Raw genomic sequence first — 17,738 nt, forward strand, 5'->3', positions numbered from 1 at the left:
TGTCCACCATCTGCAGGTCTCGAGTTCCGGGCACGGATTATGTCGTGGGAGTTGGTCTCTGGGCGCCAGCACGCAATTGTAGTCACCTCCAAACACCAGATGGTCGTAGCGGCCTTGGAAGAGCGGGGCGACGTCTTCCGCAGAGAATCGTGAACGTTCGCGACGTTTGTCCGTCCCGGAAGGTGCGTAGATATTGATAAGGCGGACACCCAGTACTGTGAGTGCCATTCCTCTTGCACCAGGCAGAAACAGCATATCGTCCGCCACTATCCCTTCAAAAAAAATGCTTGTGAAATCTTATGGGACTTAACTGCTAAGGTCATCAGTCCCTAAGCTTACACACTACTTAACCTAAATTATCCTAAGGACAAACACACACACCCATGCCCGAGGTAGGACTCGAACCTCCGCCGGGATCAGCCGCACAGTCCATGACTGCAGCGCCCAGACCGCTCGGCTGATCCTGCGCGGCACTATCCCTTCCCGAAGAAGTACAGCGACACCGCTGCCTGCAGGTGAGGCTGGAGAGACGCAAGCATCGTAACCGTACATGTCTGGGAAGTCGTCGACGTACACTTCTTGGAGAAGGGCCATATCGATGAAAGCAGAGTTCAACATATCCTGAAGCAAGGATAACTTAGCGCGCGTCCGTATAGTGTTGATGTTTATAGTTTCAACGCGATAAGTTTGACGTCTATCCATAGCACCCGTGTTGGCCATCAATATCCTTGTAAGGCTGTCTCGTCACTGTATCTGATGGCGGGAAAGGATCAACACTGGTGGGGTAAATTCCCCCGCGTGTAGTCCGACACGATGGGCAAGGAGTTTTCCTCACAGTCGTCCTTCCAGTCGCCATGAAATACCATCGGCTGTTGGTGGCTGTTAGTGGCTGCTGCGGCACTCGGCGCTGACTCCATCTGCTATACTAGCTGGGAATCGGCAGCGGCTGTCTGCTTGTGATCCTGCTGTTCTGTGGGGTCTGAGGGGCTGAAGCCGTCACCACGGCGATCTGTTGAGTTTGATGTTACAGCGGCCTCTGTACCGCCGTTACCGTCGTCGGAGTGTCCACAGTCCATATCAGACGATCGCTTCAAACACTCGTCAGATGGAGCACGCCGCCGCCTCTTGTGTTTTTGCGGGGAACGCTGTTTACGGACGTGTGTTTCAGTATCCGAATGTGGGTGGATTTCTTCAGCTGCTCCGGTGTCTCGAAGAAAAGCCGCTGTCGGCACAACCCGTGGGTCGATGTCCATCCTGGCATCCAGGCCTTCTTGCAAGGTCGGTCGATGATTATCTTCAGGTGGGGACGCCGTTGTAGAGGACGGATCCTGTACTGCAGAATCCATCATGGTCTCGCTATCGGGGGCGGCTATCAGACTAATGTGGTCAGAATCGGAAAGGGTTGCTGCCCGTGCAACTTCGGCCTAATTGAGAGGAAGGGTCGTCACCGTAGAAGGAGTCATAGATTCACCTGTCGGGATTTGAGTACGCCGTCGTCGGAGACAATCCGACCGGACGTGCCTTTCTTGGCCACGACCAGAGCAAGTGCGTGCCTGACCGTCATACATAATGATCGCCCTACATCCGCCGATGACAAGATATGACGGTACATGTTTGGTTAGTTCAATTTTGATCTGTCTTACCCCGTTAAGAACGGGGTACGTTGTAAAGGTGGTTCCGCCGGCCGGAGTGGCCGTGCGGTTCTAGGCGCTACAGTCAGGAACCGCGTGACCGCTACGGTCGCAGGTTCGAATCCTGCCTCGGGCATGGATGTGTGTGATGTCCTTAGATTAGTTAGGTTTGGGACTGATGACCACAGCAGTTAAGTCCCATAGTGCTCAGAGCCATTTTGTAAAGGTGGTCCATTTTTCGGCCATATGGCTGACCACTCTGCCGTAGGGCTGGAAAGCCACGGTGACTACGTCCGGTGGTACTTCGAAAGGGAGTTCGAAGACGCGAATCGTACGGAGGCCAAGCCCCGCGTTATCGATAGAGACCGCCCCAATATGGCCATCAGAATGTTTGAATTTAAGATCGTTCGCATGTGCGCGCACGATTTTGTTGCAGACCTCGTCACTTACTAACTTGACGTAGACAACACTGCTCGTGATAGAGAGATGGATACCAATGATGTCTCGCGGTTCAATTTTGACGTCGTCACGTAGGAAACGTTCCACTTCAAAAGCTCCCGGTCGTGCATGATCGGGTTGAAACTGATCTTGATGGTGGTTTGTCTGTATGAATGTGCCATGTTGCGTCGGTAGTGATGGATTCTAAACTAGCGACAACGCAGTAGTAAACAACTACGGGCACTCGCGACCGCGCGGACGGGACGTAAACAAGACGTCCTCGCCGCAGCGCTGCGGAAAGCAGACTGTCCTTAAACCACGGGACTCCAAGTACTACAGTAAAAACAAATCAGCCGATTTACCAATGCCACATCGCCAGATTGTTGTAATGCTAATGGTTGTGATTTGTTGTATCCTTTCGTCCAGAAAAATCAAATCACCTTGTCGCTGATTCTTACTTCGCATCAAAACAAGGCACATAACGCCATTTTAATTCACTCACATTGATGGCTTTCAGCATTTGTACATCCTCCTTGTATTTGTGATAAGAGTCGCACGTCACATCTCCATTGTCTCCATTGTTTCCATATTCTGGATGTTCGTGCAGCATGTGGTCCCAGATACTCTCGCCTTTGCCTGTAAATGACACAAACCACATTTGACATGGTATTACCAGACAGTTTTTGATATGTAAAGTGCATGGATAGAAAGACTGAAAAAATGCTAAGTTGCTTCAAATTAGTCGAGATAAGAGGAGTGTTAAAAAATTAGCAGTGTGAAATAAGGAATTTTGAATACAATTATAACACAATCTGGTCCGTATGAAGTTCCCTGTGTGCAAGTAATAAAAACAGTAATATTTTATTTTTTAATAACAAATCTTTTTTGCTGCCCGAGGAGATGCCGTTATCCATTATTGTCGTTTCATGATGACACAGAAGAGAAAATAAACACTGCGCGATACCAGAATGACAGAGATCATACTTTAGTAGAACTTGACGAGAAGAACTACTTATATCTCCTTAGCACATTTTTCAACTAGAAAAAAAGAAAAGAAAAGAAATCTGGGCCGGCCGAAGTGGCCGTGCGGTTAAAGGCGCTGCAGTCTGGAACCGCAAGACCGCTACGGTCGTAGGTTCGAATCCTGCCTCGGGCATGGATGTTTGTGATGTCCTTAGGTTAGTTAGGTTTAACTAGTTCTAAGTTCTAGGGGACTAATGACCTCAGCAGTTGAGTCCCATAGTGCTCAGAGCCATTTGAACCATTTGAAATCTGGTGAGGAACAAAGGTGCAAAAATGAAGCTGACTAAGGTTTACCAAACAATAAAGAAATTGTACAGATTGTGACGACGCCAAAACATTTTCGAATTGCAAGTGACTATAATCTCGCAAGATACAGGGTAAAATTGATAACAAGTTAGAAACGAAGTAACTGAATGTTGAGTACTAGAATTTATTTAAACCAGATTAAATCAAGTGGCAGATTCAACGTCTTTGAAAACATAGGCTATACAAATATAAACGAAGAGGGCAATTACTTAAGAAAGATACTTACGCAAACAGCAAATCTTCCAGGTACAAGAAAGAAAATGACAAGAACATCTCAGCTGGAATGCATCAGCTATTAAAGAAGTAGGTGACAGCATCAAGTAAATAATAATAGGAATCTGACAGAATATGCTGCATTAATTAACCTTGAGGCTTGATAAGCAACACAGGATCATAGACTTTTCCACGCGATGTGCAGATTCAGTGTTGACGTAAATATCTACATCTAAAACCAGCACATCACTGACAACGGCTGCATAAAAGTGTTCTACACCATTCGACTTTTTCAATGACTAAACAGTGTTGGTGTATCTGTAATTATGTGGTGTTCTGTCTACAGCGTGTGTGTGCGTGCAAGCAAACAAATACTCTAACATGACCTACTTATTTTATATAAGTATGACCTGGCATTATGGTGTAAACTATAGGCCAATAAATTCTGGTCAAATGCAAGTATGGAGAAATAAAAACAGAAATTACATCAGCAGTCGACACTGGAACATCCAGTCTTCTTCTTCCTTCATGGGGTGGACTTACTTCATGTTCTATCTTTACTGAAGTCACGTGTTCCTTGATTGTTCTACATCTTTCTTTCCTTTCGATTCAAAATTAATTACTTGTTTAGTTAATCTGTCTTCCCCCATTGTATTGGTATATTGCTTTCATTTTATGCATCCTTGCTCTATATTCACACAATATATTCTCTATGCCAAAAAAAAACGACGCACCACGGAGAAATTATCCGAATGATATGAAAATCGGTACATGTGATGTTCATGTACTGACAAACACATGATTAAAGATTCAGAAAAATTGGATGATTTATTCAAGCGAAAGAGCTTCACAAATTGAGCAAGTCAATAAAGCGTTGTTCCACCTCTCACCCTTAAGCAAACGGTTATTCGCCTTGGCATTGATTAACAGAGTTGCTCGATGTCCTCCTGAGGGATATCGTGCCAAATGCTGTGTGATGGCGCGTTAGATCGCCAAAATCCTGAGCTAGTTGGAGGGCCCTGCCCACATATTCCATACTTCCTCTGTTGAGAGAGATCCGGTGACCTTACTGACCATGGTATCGGTTGATATGTGGTGTCACCGCCAGACACCACACTTGCTAGGTGATAGCCTTTAAATCGGCCTCGGTCCGGTAGTATACGTCGGACCCGCGTGTCGCCACTGTCAGTGATTGCAGACCGAGCGCCGCCACACGGCAGGTCTAGAGAGACTTCCTAGCACTCGCCCCAGTTGTACAGCCGACTTTGCTAGCGATGGTTCACTGACAAATACGCTCTCATTTGCCGAGACGATAGTTAGCATAGCCTTCAGCTACGTCATTTGCTACGACCTAGCAAGGCGCCATTACCAGTTATATTGAGATTATATTAATGTATCAACAAGAGCGATGTTCTCCAATTATGGATTAAAGTTAAGTATTCCAAGATCTTCGTACTTTATTTGCAATTCTCTAGACATTGTCCTGTTCCAGACCTCACGCCAGTCTGCGTGAGCTAAACGCTTGCCTTTCGGCTACCTCCGAGTGGCTTGGCTGTCTTGCCAAGTCACTACATGATAAACATGAAGAGAAGCAATAGAAACCCTTGCCATGTGCAGGCGGACATTATCTTGTTGAAAAGTAAGCCTAAGGTGGCTTGCCGTGAACGGCAACAAAACGGAGCTTAGACTATCGTAGAAATGGCACCCCACACCACCACTGTTGGTTGTCAAGCTGTGTGGCAGGCGAAAGGCAGGCTGGAATCCCACAACTGTTCGGAGTGTCTCCTGACACGCCTCGGTGGTTGTCTGGGCTCGGTTCGAAGCGGGACTTATCACTGAAGACAGTTCTTCTCCAGTCAATGAGATTCCAGGCCGAGGACGTGTACCGAGACGCCCCAAACAACGGTTGGATACCGGCCTGAGCGTCGCCCCCCATACAGCTGTTAACCAGGGGTGATGGTTCAAAATGGTTCAAATGGCTCTGAGCACTATGGGACTTAACATCTATGGTCATCAGTCCCCTAGAGCTTAGAACTACTTAAACCTAACTAACCTAAGGAAATCACACAACACCCAGTCACCACGGGGCAGAGAAAATCCCTGACCCCGCCGGGAATCGAACCCGGGAACCCGGGCGTGGGAAGCGGAGTGATGGTCTGGGGTGCCGTTTCTTTTCATAGCGTGACCTCTTCGGATGTCATCCTCCGCACCCTAAAGCCGTCGGCACACGGACCGTGTTGTCGAACGTTAACGTTGAGCGTGCCAAGTTCAACGTGCAGCTGAACGCTCAGGAACGATGCGACTTGTGCATACAGTACGTTGGCCCCTGACGTGGTATACGCGATCGCAACGCACTCCAGCGGCAGTTGAGGGATGTCTCTAGTTCGTAAATCACACTGTTACTCAACGGGCCCGCGTAAAATTCCCATGTTAGCTCTATTGGAACGCACATTTCCTCCATCGTCCACGAAAAGGAAAGTACCATGTCCAGTCTATAAGGATACAGGCTTATGAAAGTTCCATTAGAAACAGTGCGGTACAAATTTGGAATACTTCTCCGCATAAGAATAATAAATAATATCTATTATTTCATCATTCTCACGTTTTAGTAAAACACCAAGGTCAATCTTACTTGATCACTGTTCCCAACCAGTAGCAGAATCTTTGCAACATGTGAATTACGAAGCGTAAAAGAAAAAGGAGCAAAATGTCTTTATACAAGTAGCGCAAGCTGTCTAGTAGATTAAGCCAATCGAAGTCACTCCGCAAAAAAAGGTAAACTTACATTTACATAACTTCAAATATTATAGTACATAATAATATTAAATTAATAATAAAGTATCAGAACCTAATAAAAACGCGAATGTTAGGAAAAAAAAATTTTGAAGTGTCAAGATGCTAACTACAACTCACTATAAGACGGTGATTCCACCCATTACGTTAAGCCAACAACACACATATACTTGTAAGCATTGTAAGTTACTCATTGCTGAAAACCTTAATCGTAGATATGTTATTAATTGAAATTTAATTATAACAAATTATACCAAGAACAATGCGTTTTGGGTGGATCTTCAGTGTGTCGCTGCCTTCAAATAGCCTACTCTCATAATACGCAAGTTAAAATAATTCTTTTGCCACGAGTATCATGTTTCTCATTATTTTATTGGAACGGATCACAGAGTTAACAACGGGTTTTCCAGTGATTCTCAATTTGCTGGTGCTCAGAAACGGCATATATACATATAGGCTTGAAATGAATGCTAATATGGCGCCTCACAACTCTGTACTGAAGAGCGACGGCGTGCGTGTCACGTAGGCGGCGTTGTGCCATCTCATTGGTCAACGCTCAGATGCACGCTCAGAATGTCTGACATGCCAGATATTGCTCTGCACGTTCGGAAAGACTCCCACGCTATGACGTCAGAAATTCAGCACGCTCAACGCTCAACGTTCGGATGCACGGTCCGTGTGCCGACGGCTTTACAGTACAGCATAGCAAGCCATCCTGGGCTAACATTTCACCAAGAAAATGACCGCCGGCACACGCAAGAGTTTCTACTGCTTGTCTTCGTGTAAAACCTCCTTTGGCAAGTAAGGTCGCCGGATCACTCCCCAATTGAGAACGTATGGAACGTGTAACGCCGCTTCCTTTGGACGAAAAATTGAAAATATAAAATAGTACCCAAAGCCCAATAACAGTCCCAAAAGCCAAGATCCAAATTTCAAGTCCCACTGAAATAGCATCACTTCAATAGTAGCAAGTATATAGAAAAGAAATCTAGTATAAAGTGACTTAATGTTTTGAAAAGGAAAAGAAAAGTAAGAGAATCCATTAGTTTCAAATTAAAATTATAATAGATCGCAAAGTAGTGTACTTATAGCTCACGGAATAGAACGAGTCAACTCAAAGAATATTCCTTGTGAGTACTCTTTGAGGACACTGCGTAATACAGAATGAAAAAACCCTACATTGTTAATCTGCTAGCGCTTGCTGGGTCAGGTCGTATCTCAACGTGTGTTCTTGTACGTGGGCGCGACGAGGCTGTTTTTGTGCATTTTCGGAAATTTTGCCATCTGCTAGGAATCATTAAACTCGCAATAGGTAGATCAGCAACCTTGAGTATATAATTACGTAAAGCCAAGAGAGGAAAAGACCCGAACTTGTCTTAAATTGATTATCATACAGGGAAGACTGAACTCTGCCCGAAAGTAATAGACTGTTAGCAATTCACCGATATAGGAAGTGAACATTGGTATTGAATTGTGAGAAAGTACTGAAGTTTCGTTAAAGTAGCAAATGATCTTGTTAGAAACTCTTTGACTGAAACTTACGTAACTAATTCCAGCCAGCTCAGAGAAAAGTTACTTCCTTAATACAATGATAGTATAGAATAAACCAGCATAAAGTGGATTTACAGTGTGACATTTCTTTCCACCCATTTAATATTGTTTGTTTATGAAATATTTATTTGCGCGACATAGATCAAGTAACAGAGCGCAGCATGTATAAATATTCTTTGCCGCGTTAGAAAGTTATTGTACAGATTCGAACTATTATATGATAGCGGAACAAACACTGGTAGCAGTTACTTCTGTAAAATATGTGGGAGTATGCGTGCGGAACGATTTGAAGTGGAATGATCATATAAAATTAATTGTTGGTAAGGCGGGTACCAGGTTGAGATTCATTGGGAGAGTGCTTAGAAAATGTAGTGCATCAACAAAGGAGGTGGCTTACAAAACACTCTTTCGACCTATACTTGAGTATTGCTCATCAGTGTGGGATCCGTACCAGATCGTTCTGACGGAGGAGATAGAGAAGATCCAAAGAAGAGCGGCGCGTTTCGTCACAGGGTTATTTGGTAACCGTGACAGCGTTACGGAGATGTTTAATAAACTCAAGTGGCAGACTCTGCAAGAGAGGCGCTCTGCATCGCGGTGTAGCTTGCTGTCCAGGTTTCGAGAGGGTGCGTTTCTGGATGAGGTATCGAATATATTGCTTCCCCCTACTTATACCTCCCGAGGAGATCACGAATGTAAAATTAGAGAGATTAGAGCGCGCACGCAGGCTTTCAGACAGTCGTTCTTCCCGCGAACCATACGCGACTGGAACAGGAAAGGGAGGTAATGACAGTGGCACGTAAAGTGCCCTCCGTCACACACCGTTGGGTGGCTTGCGGAGTATAAATGTAGATGTAGATGTAGATATTAAGCTTACGTAAACTGAAAACTTTAGGGGATAAACTATTACCGTACAGGGACTGTAGACACAATTAGTACGAGTACGAGGATGGCCATTGGTGGGCAACTAAGAGTGGCTGTGCTCGTACACGTCGGGGAGCACATTATTATTTGAACTGATCGGTATCATTGATACGCACTCGGCGTGAACTCAGTGCAGCAGGACAGGTTTTTTAATGTAATGTACCTCATAAGACAATATATACGTTCTACCGCTAGTTGGTCGGAGCACGAATTTCATCAACGAACGTTTCCAACATATCTTAAGAGAAGCAGTTGCAAACATTATGGGCAGGGTCCTCTAACTAGCTCGGGATTTTGACCATGTAACGGGCAGTTGGACAGAATTTGGCTTGATATCCTTCAGGAAGATATTTGCCTAGCCAAATAACTGCTTGCGTAAGGGCCAGAGTTGGACCAACACGTTACTGATTGACTAAATCATCCATTTTTTTGTGAAATTGTTATCATTTGTTTGTCTGTACATGTAAATCACGTCTATCGATTTCCGTCCTATACGGACAATTTCCTCGTGGTGTGTCGTTTTCTTTTCTCTTACAGTGTATATTAACTTTTTCTCTCATAATGTTGTTTTTATTTGATACCTGAGGGTACATTGTTTAGCTTTCCTCAGAAATTCCATTTCAACTGACTGTAATCTTCTTTTGTCTTTCTTGTCCAAGACTCGCTTCCATATTGAAACACGTATGTAACGTAGCAGCGATGGTGAGGCATGATAAAATCTTTGACCAGAAATCCATTTATCGTAGTTAGTCTGCGCTTGACCGCGCGAGAGTTGCGAGCAGCAGTCTGTCGATAGCAGTAGCTCAGTTCAGTTGCGTCCAGCAGTACGCTAGTAGTAGTCGTGCAGTACAGTTGCGAGCAGTCTGTCAGTGGGCAGTCTGTGAGCAGGGCAGTATGTCCGTAGTAGCAGCCCGGTGCAGTTGTGTGTGAGGAGTCGGCGAGCGTCGACATGGCATTCTGGTCAAGATGCTGAATGGGGTATATTGTTAATGTAGGTAGTCATCAGATAATGTAAAGTTTATTTATTGTAATTAATTTCCAACAAGTGCCCCAATAATAATTTTGATTTCAAAGCAATTTTTACAAAAAAAATAAAATTTTATTTAATTGAACTAACGATTTACTTCCACTTCCCTTAAAGAAAAGTTTCAGTTAAATTTCAAAAAAAAAAAATATATTATTTGCAATGCAGTTCCTCCAAGCCGTGGGCAACAATAAGAGCAGAAATTTGACAAGCAGTTTCAATGAGGTAAGAATTTAATTCTGATTTTTGCACAGGGCCAAAGACCGATATTTTGGTTTAATTGAGCTTACATTGTCACTGAAGTTTCATTAGCATTGAATTGTTTTTCATCATTTTCGTGACAGCTTATACTTTCAGTCAGATTGCGATTGGCGAGGTTACACTTGGCTCCCATTTATTATTATATTTTTTATTTAAATATTTCTGTGGGGACGATATTGCTTCTTGGCTCCTAATCATTTTATATTTCTGTCTTTTTAAATTTTTGTGGGGAGGTTACACTTGGCGACACCCAGTCCAGGATCGTATTTCGTTGAGAATCTTTTGAACAACAGTCAGATATCTGCTCTTATTTGCTTAAGTATAATTAGGATTTGGCGCTACGCTTTTACTAATCTTGTGACTTTCTTTCTACAGGTCAACGGCAATTCGTTGCTCTATTGTATTTGTGTGTTGCTTTTGCATTTGTGCTTATTTGTTTTGTGAATAATTGTGACTATTGCAAAAATGCCGCGAAAGACTGTGAATAGTGTATCGCGAAGTGTTGTGAATGAAATTACCGATTTAAACAGCGTGACCGATAGTAATTGTGACACACAGTGTAATGATGACAATCCTGCGTTCACTAACAATCAGTGCATTCCAACCACTAATGATGACTTTTACCTTAATGATGAACAAACGAACTCAATTGTCTCTTCTGTTAATTTGACGACAATTGATGACACGGGACGCTCCATTGTAATGAGCGCTACCCAGCATAACACAACCGGTTTGGAAAATTCAAGTAATATACAAACAAATTTTTCGAATGAAAATGGTCAGTGTACTGAAAATACGACGGATTCATTTAATTCCGAAATAGTGAGTGACAGTGTAGGTCCGACTGATAATCCTTTTTGTAAATTGCAGAATGACCAAATGGTCACACAAAGCGCGACAATTCCAGGTACACCATTAAACAGCACAGAGAATAGAAATGCTGACTTTGAGTCGAATCCAATTATGGCATTGTTGCGACAAATGAGTAAACAACTTGATGAAATTAGGGAAGATTCCAAACAACGGAGTGAGAATCTCAAACAACTTAGTGAACAGGTCAGACAACAGAATGAAAGTTTCGACAACCATTTCAAACAACTTAGAGAAACAATTGATAAAAGTTTCGAACTCACAAACGAAAAACAAGACGGCCTTAAAGAACAGAACAAACAAGTTAGTGAACAGAATACAGCTGTTACCGTGCAATGTCGGGACAGTAAAGAACAATTACGTGAGGATACTAAGACTTGTGCTAATAACAGTAATGAAAAGGTTGGCACTGTTGCACAAGAATTAAATAATACACGTGTAAGCACAATAGAATCACATAAATACAAGATTAATGCAGTCACTGAACAATGTTCAGCGAACGAAACACAGATACACGAAATTAATGCAGTCACTGAACAATGCCGTAAAAACGCAGTACAGATACGCGACGAGTTTAATTTGAAGTCATTGGAAGTTTCACACACTCCGAATACGGAAGCTGACGAGAAATTTGCACGACAGATCAACCAAATTGACGAAAGTGTTACAGTAACAGAGTTGAAAACTATTTCAGTCACCAATACGTCACAGAATCCGCTACTTTGCGATCATTTGTCAGACTTACGCAGCGCGTATAATGTGAGCAATTTACAGAGACTACGAGACGTAAAATCCGAAAAGCCACGCGACTTAAAATATGAAAAGCTACGCAACTTGAAGTACGAAACGACATAGACAAACAGATTCACATACAAACCCGAACGTGTTTTCAAATTCAATAACGAGAACATAGATTACGAGCAATTTTTATCCGCCAGAAAATGTAATGAATTTAATAATGACAGCGTACAGGTACACGCTTTGAGCTGTATACGACAATTTGTTTTTGTACTTTCACCGCTATTACCTGTAATGGAGAAACTAGCTTTGAACCAGATGCGACAATTTATTTTTGTATTTTCATCAGCATTATCTACTATGCAGAAATTGGAATTAACATGGATACAACAATTTGCTTTTGGATTTTTACCGCTATTGCGTGCAACGCAAAAGCTAAAATTTATTTGCAGTGCGTAATAGACCTCAGGGGATTCATTACGCTTTAATGAATATGTGCCGTAGCGAGCATAGGGCCCCGAGCTGTAGTAGTGCTGTTTCATCTTTAGTTTTCTGCACTGCTGCCTTCTCTTCTACTATCCTTTATATCTATCAAAACAGCTCTTTAACTATTGCTCTATCTAGAACTAAGAATATGTAATGAAAACCCGATATGACAAATCTTTTACCGAATGTGACAATTTTCAGTAGGCACTCCCGTAATGACAACTACCGCCGTAATTTTAATTACAGATAAAATCGTAATCATCAGTATGTATAAAATTTTGAGCAGTCGCAACCACATTTTAGTAACAATAGATGTTTTTCACTACAATAGCATGAAAGTCAGCCGCTTAGCATACCTAACCAACAATGCAGTCTACAAGGTCAACCAAACTTTAATGTTTCGCCGCGTGCACGTATAATCCCATATCCAACAAATAGTAGCGCACGGCAGCAAGGAAACAACTACGTACAAAGAAGACAGTATTTCAATTCCTATCGCAATGCACCGTATAGGAATGACTTTCACGACAGACGTAAAAACAATGAGCATAACTACCAACATACGTTTAATAACAGTCGGTCTCACCAACAGCAAAATCATTCGCAAGAACATATTCTCATGAATGAACCCGACAGTAGGTACCATCCAGAACGTAATACGTCTGGAAGAAGTAATAGAACAGTTCAAATAGTAGAAATGCCACAACATCCAGCTGAAAATAGTAACACATCAGATAGAATCTGACTAGATACTGTACAAATCGCATCTTCCAATAATACAAGCACTACTTTAGACACGCAAAATGTTGTTCACGAAAATGTAATTACTTTTGACGATATCAGAGACACTCTCTTGCAGGAAAGACCATATGTTCAGAAAACTATTTCACATCCTGTTATCGAAATTAAAATTGGTTCATCGAAATTCTCAGCAGTAATCGATTCCGGATCACCTATATCAGTAATAAATGAGGAGACTTTCAACGAGTGCAACAAAGAGAATACGTATCCGACATTACCATTAGGTAAAACAAAAGTGAAAGGAGCAGTACCGAGTAAAGGAGTAGACGTTAAATTACAGACGCATTTATCATTTTGTATTGCAGGTCATATCTTCCACTCAAATTTTTGGATTGTTCCTTTATTGACAACAGACGTAATTTTAGGTACGAATTTTCTGGTACAACACGACGCAGTTATTGATTTTCAGAATTCTTATTTAATGGTGAAGGATGAAAATATACAATTTGCTATAGAATTTCAGCACTCACTATCTGCGGAAGAGCAAACAATTAATCGCACAGAGGTCATTTCCGCGTCACATAACATAGACTGTAATCCCACATTGTTCACGGATACGTACGTACACAACTATAATACTCCAGACGAAGCTGACTACGACGTAATGCAATTGATTTTTGATAAGGTTAAAGAGAGCAGTGCAACTACAGACGACGAACGAACGCAATTACACAAAATTCTTTTACAGCAAGCTCCAGTTTTCGACAACATTCCTGGGACTATGTCCGGCTTTATGTATGAATTTCAGGTGAAACAGCACGACACATTTAAAGCAAAGCATTATCCCATTCCATATATCCACAGAGAATAGGTTAAAAAAGAATTGCAGGATATGCTTGAGCAAGGAATTATTGAACCAGCAGTTAGTCCGTACATAAACCCGCTACATATTGTTAAGAAAAAAGATGGCTCACTTCGTCTCGTACTTGATTCACGTCACATTAACGACATTATTATTAATGAAACAGATCGACCACAGACTTTAGAGGAACTTTTACAGAAATTTCATGGTACTGCTATTTATTCTACACTAGATTTGAAATCGGGATTTTGGCAAATTCAACTTCATCCGAATTGCAGAAAATACACAGTATTTCTTTGTTTTGGCGACTGTTATCAATTTTGCAAATTACCGTTCGGCTTAACTATTTCTTCTGCAGCTTTTATTCGCGGTTTGAACACAATACTTCCGACAGAACTTAAGGACAGAATTACGACGTATGTAGACGACATTCTTATCGCAGAAGCTAACTGGTCTGAACACAATGTGATTTTAGAACGTCTGTTACAAACTTTCCATGCACAAGGACTCACAGTTAATCTTAGTAAATCGCACTTTGGCAAAACTTCTATAAAATTTCTTGGACACGTAATTTCAGCAGAAGGCATTGCACCTGATCCGGAAAAACTTCAAGCTCTACGTGACATTACTATTCCCACGACGAAGAAACAACTACGCAGTTTTTTGGGATAAATTAACTTTTTTCGTAAATTTATTCATCACTCTGCTTTAGACACACCCAGATTATGTCAATTAACAGGTAAAAACACTATTTGGTCTTGGGATAAGCAAGCACATTCTGAATTTGTGAACCTGAAGCATGCTTTGTTGAATGCTCCACTTTTATCGCACCCAGATCTTACCAGAAATTTTTCCATTGCCACTGACAGTTCCAATACCGCTTTAGGCGTACACATTTTCCAGGAAATTGAAGAAGATGGTTCTACAGTAATTAAAAACATCGCATTTGCAAGTCGCATTCTGTCACCTGCTGAACGAAATTATTCTGTTACAGAACTTGAGACATTATGTGTCGTATGGGCTTTCACGAGATTTAGGCACTTTCTTTATGGCAGACATACCACCGTTTACACAGACCATAGAGCGATACAATTTTTACTTTCGGCCAGATTCACTCACGATAGATTAAGCAGATGGAAACTTTATTTACAGGAATTTAATTTTACAATAGTTCACATTCCCGGCACACAAAATGTTATAGCAGACGCACTATCGCGTTCTCTGAGCAACAATCAGCAAGACTTAGCAACCAACTTCTGCAAAACAAATTTCAGTGTCATGTACATTCAGCAAGTTGCATTTGAAAATTTTATTTCATCGTCATTACAGGACATAGCACAAGAACAAAACAAAGACAACGTGTGGAACGAAATTAAACACCTTTGGGAAGATAAGAATAATGTTACGATTAGAAACCATTACACTGTACGCAATGACAGTCTGTTTCGTCGCTCTCATCCTGACAGCAACAATTGGTTATTATGCATTCCTGACGAACTGGTTAACAAATTAATCTGGTACACTCATTTAAGTTACGCACATTACGGAGCAAGAAAATGTTTTCTTATACTGAGACAGAACTGTTATTTTACCAATATGGAGAAACGTATACGACGAGTTTTAGCGTCTTGTAAAATTTGCCAGAAAGCTAAATCAGACACCATTTCACATATTCCTCCTTTATATCCCATTGTACCTGTTAAATTAAAACATATGGCCGCTGTAGACATTTTTGGTCCGATTCCGAGAACTAACAGAGGTTTTTGCTACATCTTTGTCGCTGTTGAGCTCACTTCAAAATTTGTTTCTTTCACTCCGTTACGCAAAGCTACTGCTAAAACTGTTTCGAAAGCATTTGTAAAACATTTTCTATTTCATGTAGGGCATGTGATGAGAGTAATTTCTGACAATGGATCTCAATTTCGTTCTAGCATATGGACACGCATGTTACGAGCTAGAAACATTTCTCCGATTTATATATCCAAGTACCACGCTTCTTCGAACCCTTGTGAACGGTTAATGAAAGAAATTGCTAAGCTGTGCCGCATATACTGCCACAAAAGACATATTGATTGGGATACACACATACTCTCATTCCAAGATGTAATTAATTCCATTCCAAATGAATCCACTATGCTATCTCCATCTGTTATATTGAAAAACGTTGAACCACCAAATAAAATTAAAGAATTAGTAAACTTCCCTAAATGTCGTCGACTAAGACACCACGAAATAATTGACATTGCGCTGAACAACATCAAACGTGCCGCAGAGCGCCGGAGAAGACAGCAAAAACAGGTTTGTACACGCCGCGACTTTCACGTTGGACAGAAGATATTAGTACGTACACACTATTTATCCAGCAAATTAAAAGGTAAGTGCAGTAAATTTGAACTTCTATACGCAGGTCCATATCGGATTCGCAGCATCCCTCACCCCAATGTTGTACACGTCGAAACTTTGAGAATCAGAAAATCGAAAGGCCACCACCATTGGTCAAATATTAAACCCTTTATTGAATGAAGACACTGTATGATTCGACACACTATGATGCCATTTACTAATGCAATTATATTCACATAACTAATTACTGATGATTATCGTATTTTTTCTTGGCAAGTGCCCGGCAAGGTAAGGTTAGCAGGTCGCTCTTCTTGTCGTTACGCATCAGACCGTGCACATTTTTCCAGATGAACTTACGTATTTTATGAATAATTATGCAATTCTATGTAATGACGTATTAATTTTATCAAATTCTCTCTCCATTAAAGTCTTTAATTTTTGCCTCTATTAACTACACTACATACAAGCTGAACACAACGAACGTCACATTTTGTCTTTTTATGTACGATTGTTTTCATGTTTTGTTTATATGCACTGTGAAATAGTTAAGGTATAACATTCCAGTTGATTTTGGCATTCTTTTTGCCTTATGACATCTCAAGATTGTGACTTTTACATTTTTTGCTGCTGCGTTGTATTATTCTGTGTACATTTTTTTGCATCTGAACACTGTCAATGTCTTTGACATATTACGTTTTCTGTCATGTTATGCTATATGGTTAATTATGTTACCATAAACCTGTCATTATTTAGTGGGTATATGATTTAAATGCAAGAAATTAATCTCTGTCCATCAATTTCAGAAAGAAATGATGCGTGTAAGAAATAAATTCAACAGAAATGGGAATTTCACCTACGGAATAAACGATAGAAGATGCAATAACTTTATGAGGAAGAGTAAATGGATCAGGATTAACAAGCATTGACAAGAATATACTATGCTCATCGTAGAATAGCAGTCTTAACTAATTTTTTCTTTCAGAATACAAGGTGATTGATGCAGGCTGTCAGACAGAACTACACATCTTAGTTTTAGTGGTGAAATATGCTAGAGATAAGGAATAGTTATGTAATGAGTAATGAAGTGATTTTTTGCAGATGATAATGAATGCTGATGAATAATGATGAAGAATATGCTATTATGAATAATGAAGTTTTTCTTTGCAGGTGATGATAATAATGAAGTTATGATAATATGGATAATGAATAATGAAGTTTTTTCTTTACAGATGAGGATAATGTTGAAGTTATGTATTTAGGCTATGTAGTTAATAATGAAGTTTTTCTTTACAGGTGATGATAATAATGAAGTTATGATAATGTGGATAATGAAGTGATTGATAATGAAGTTTTTTCTTTACAGATGAGGATAATGTTGAAGTTATATTTAGGCTATGTAGTTATTTAAGTATTTGTTGCAGTTCGTTTTGACAGCAGGTGTTATATTGCACAGTATAATGACTGAAGGTTTTGGAAAGGACAGCTATGGAACACATTTTTATACACATTTCACTACCTGTTAATTCGAAGTTCA

At 41.0% G+C, this 17,738-nt stretch overlaps 1 protein-coding gene across 1 annotated transcript in view; it reads right to left on the minus strand.

Moving 5' to 3' along the window:
- Positions 1 to 17,738, minus strand: part of LOC124622588 (myrosinase 1-like) — a 99,404-nt gene that overhangs the window by 52,356 nt on the left and 29,310 nt on the right. The window contains exon 2 of the mRNA XM_047148337.1: positions 2,572 to 2,705. Coding sequence (XP_047004293.1) covers positions 2,572 to 2,705 — 134 coding nt within the window. The remainder of the gene's footprint in view (positions 1 to 2,571; positions 2,706 to 17,738) is intronic.

The sequence above is a fragment of the Schistocerca americana genome, chromosome 7 (assembly GCF_021461395.2).
Source record: "Schistocerca americana isolate TAMUIC-IGC-003095 chromosome 7, iqSchAmer2.1, whole genome shotgun sequence".
NCBI classification, from domain to species: Eukaryota; Metazoa; Arthropoda; class Insecta; order Orthoptera; family Acrididae; genus Schistocerca; species Schistocerca americana.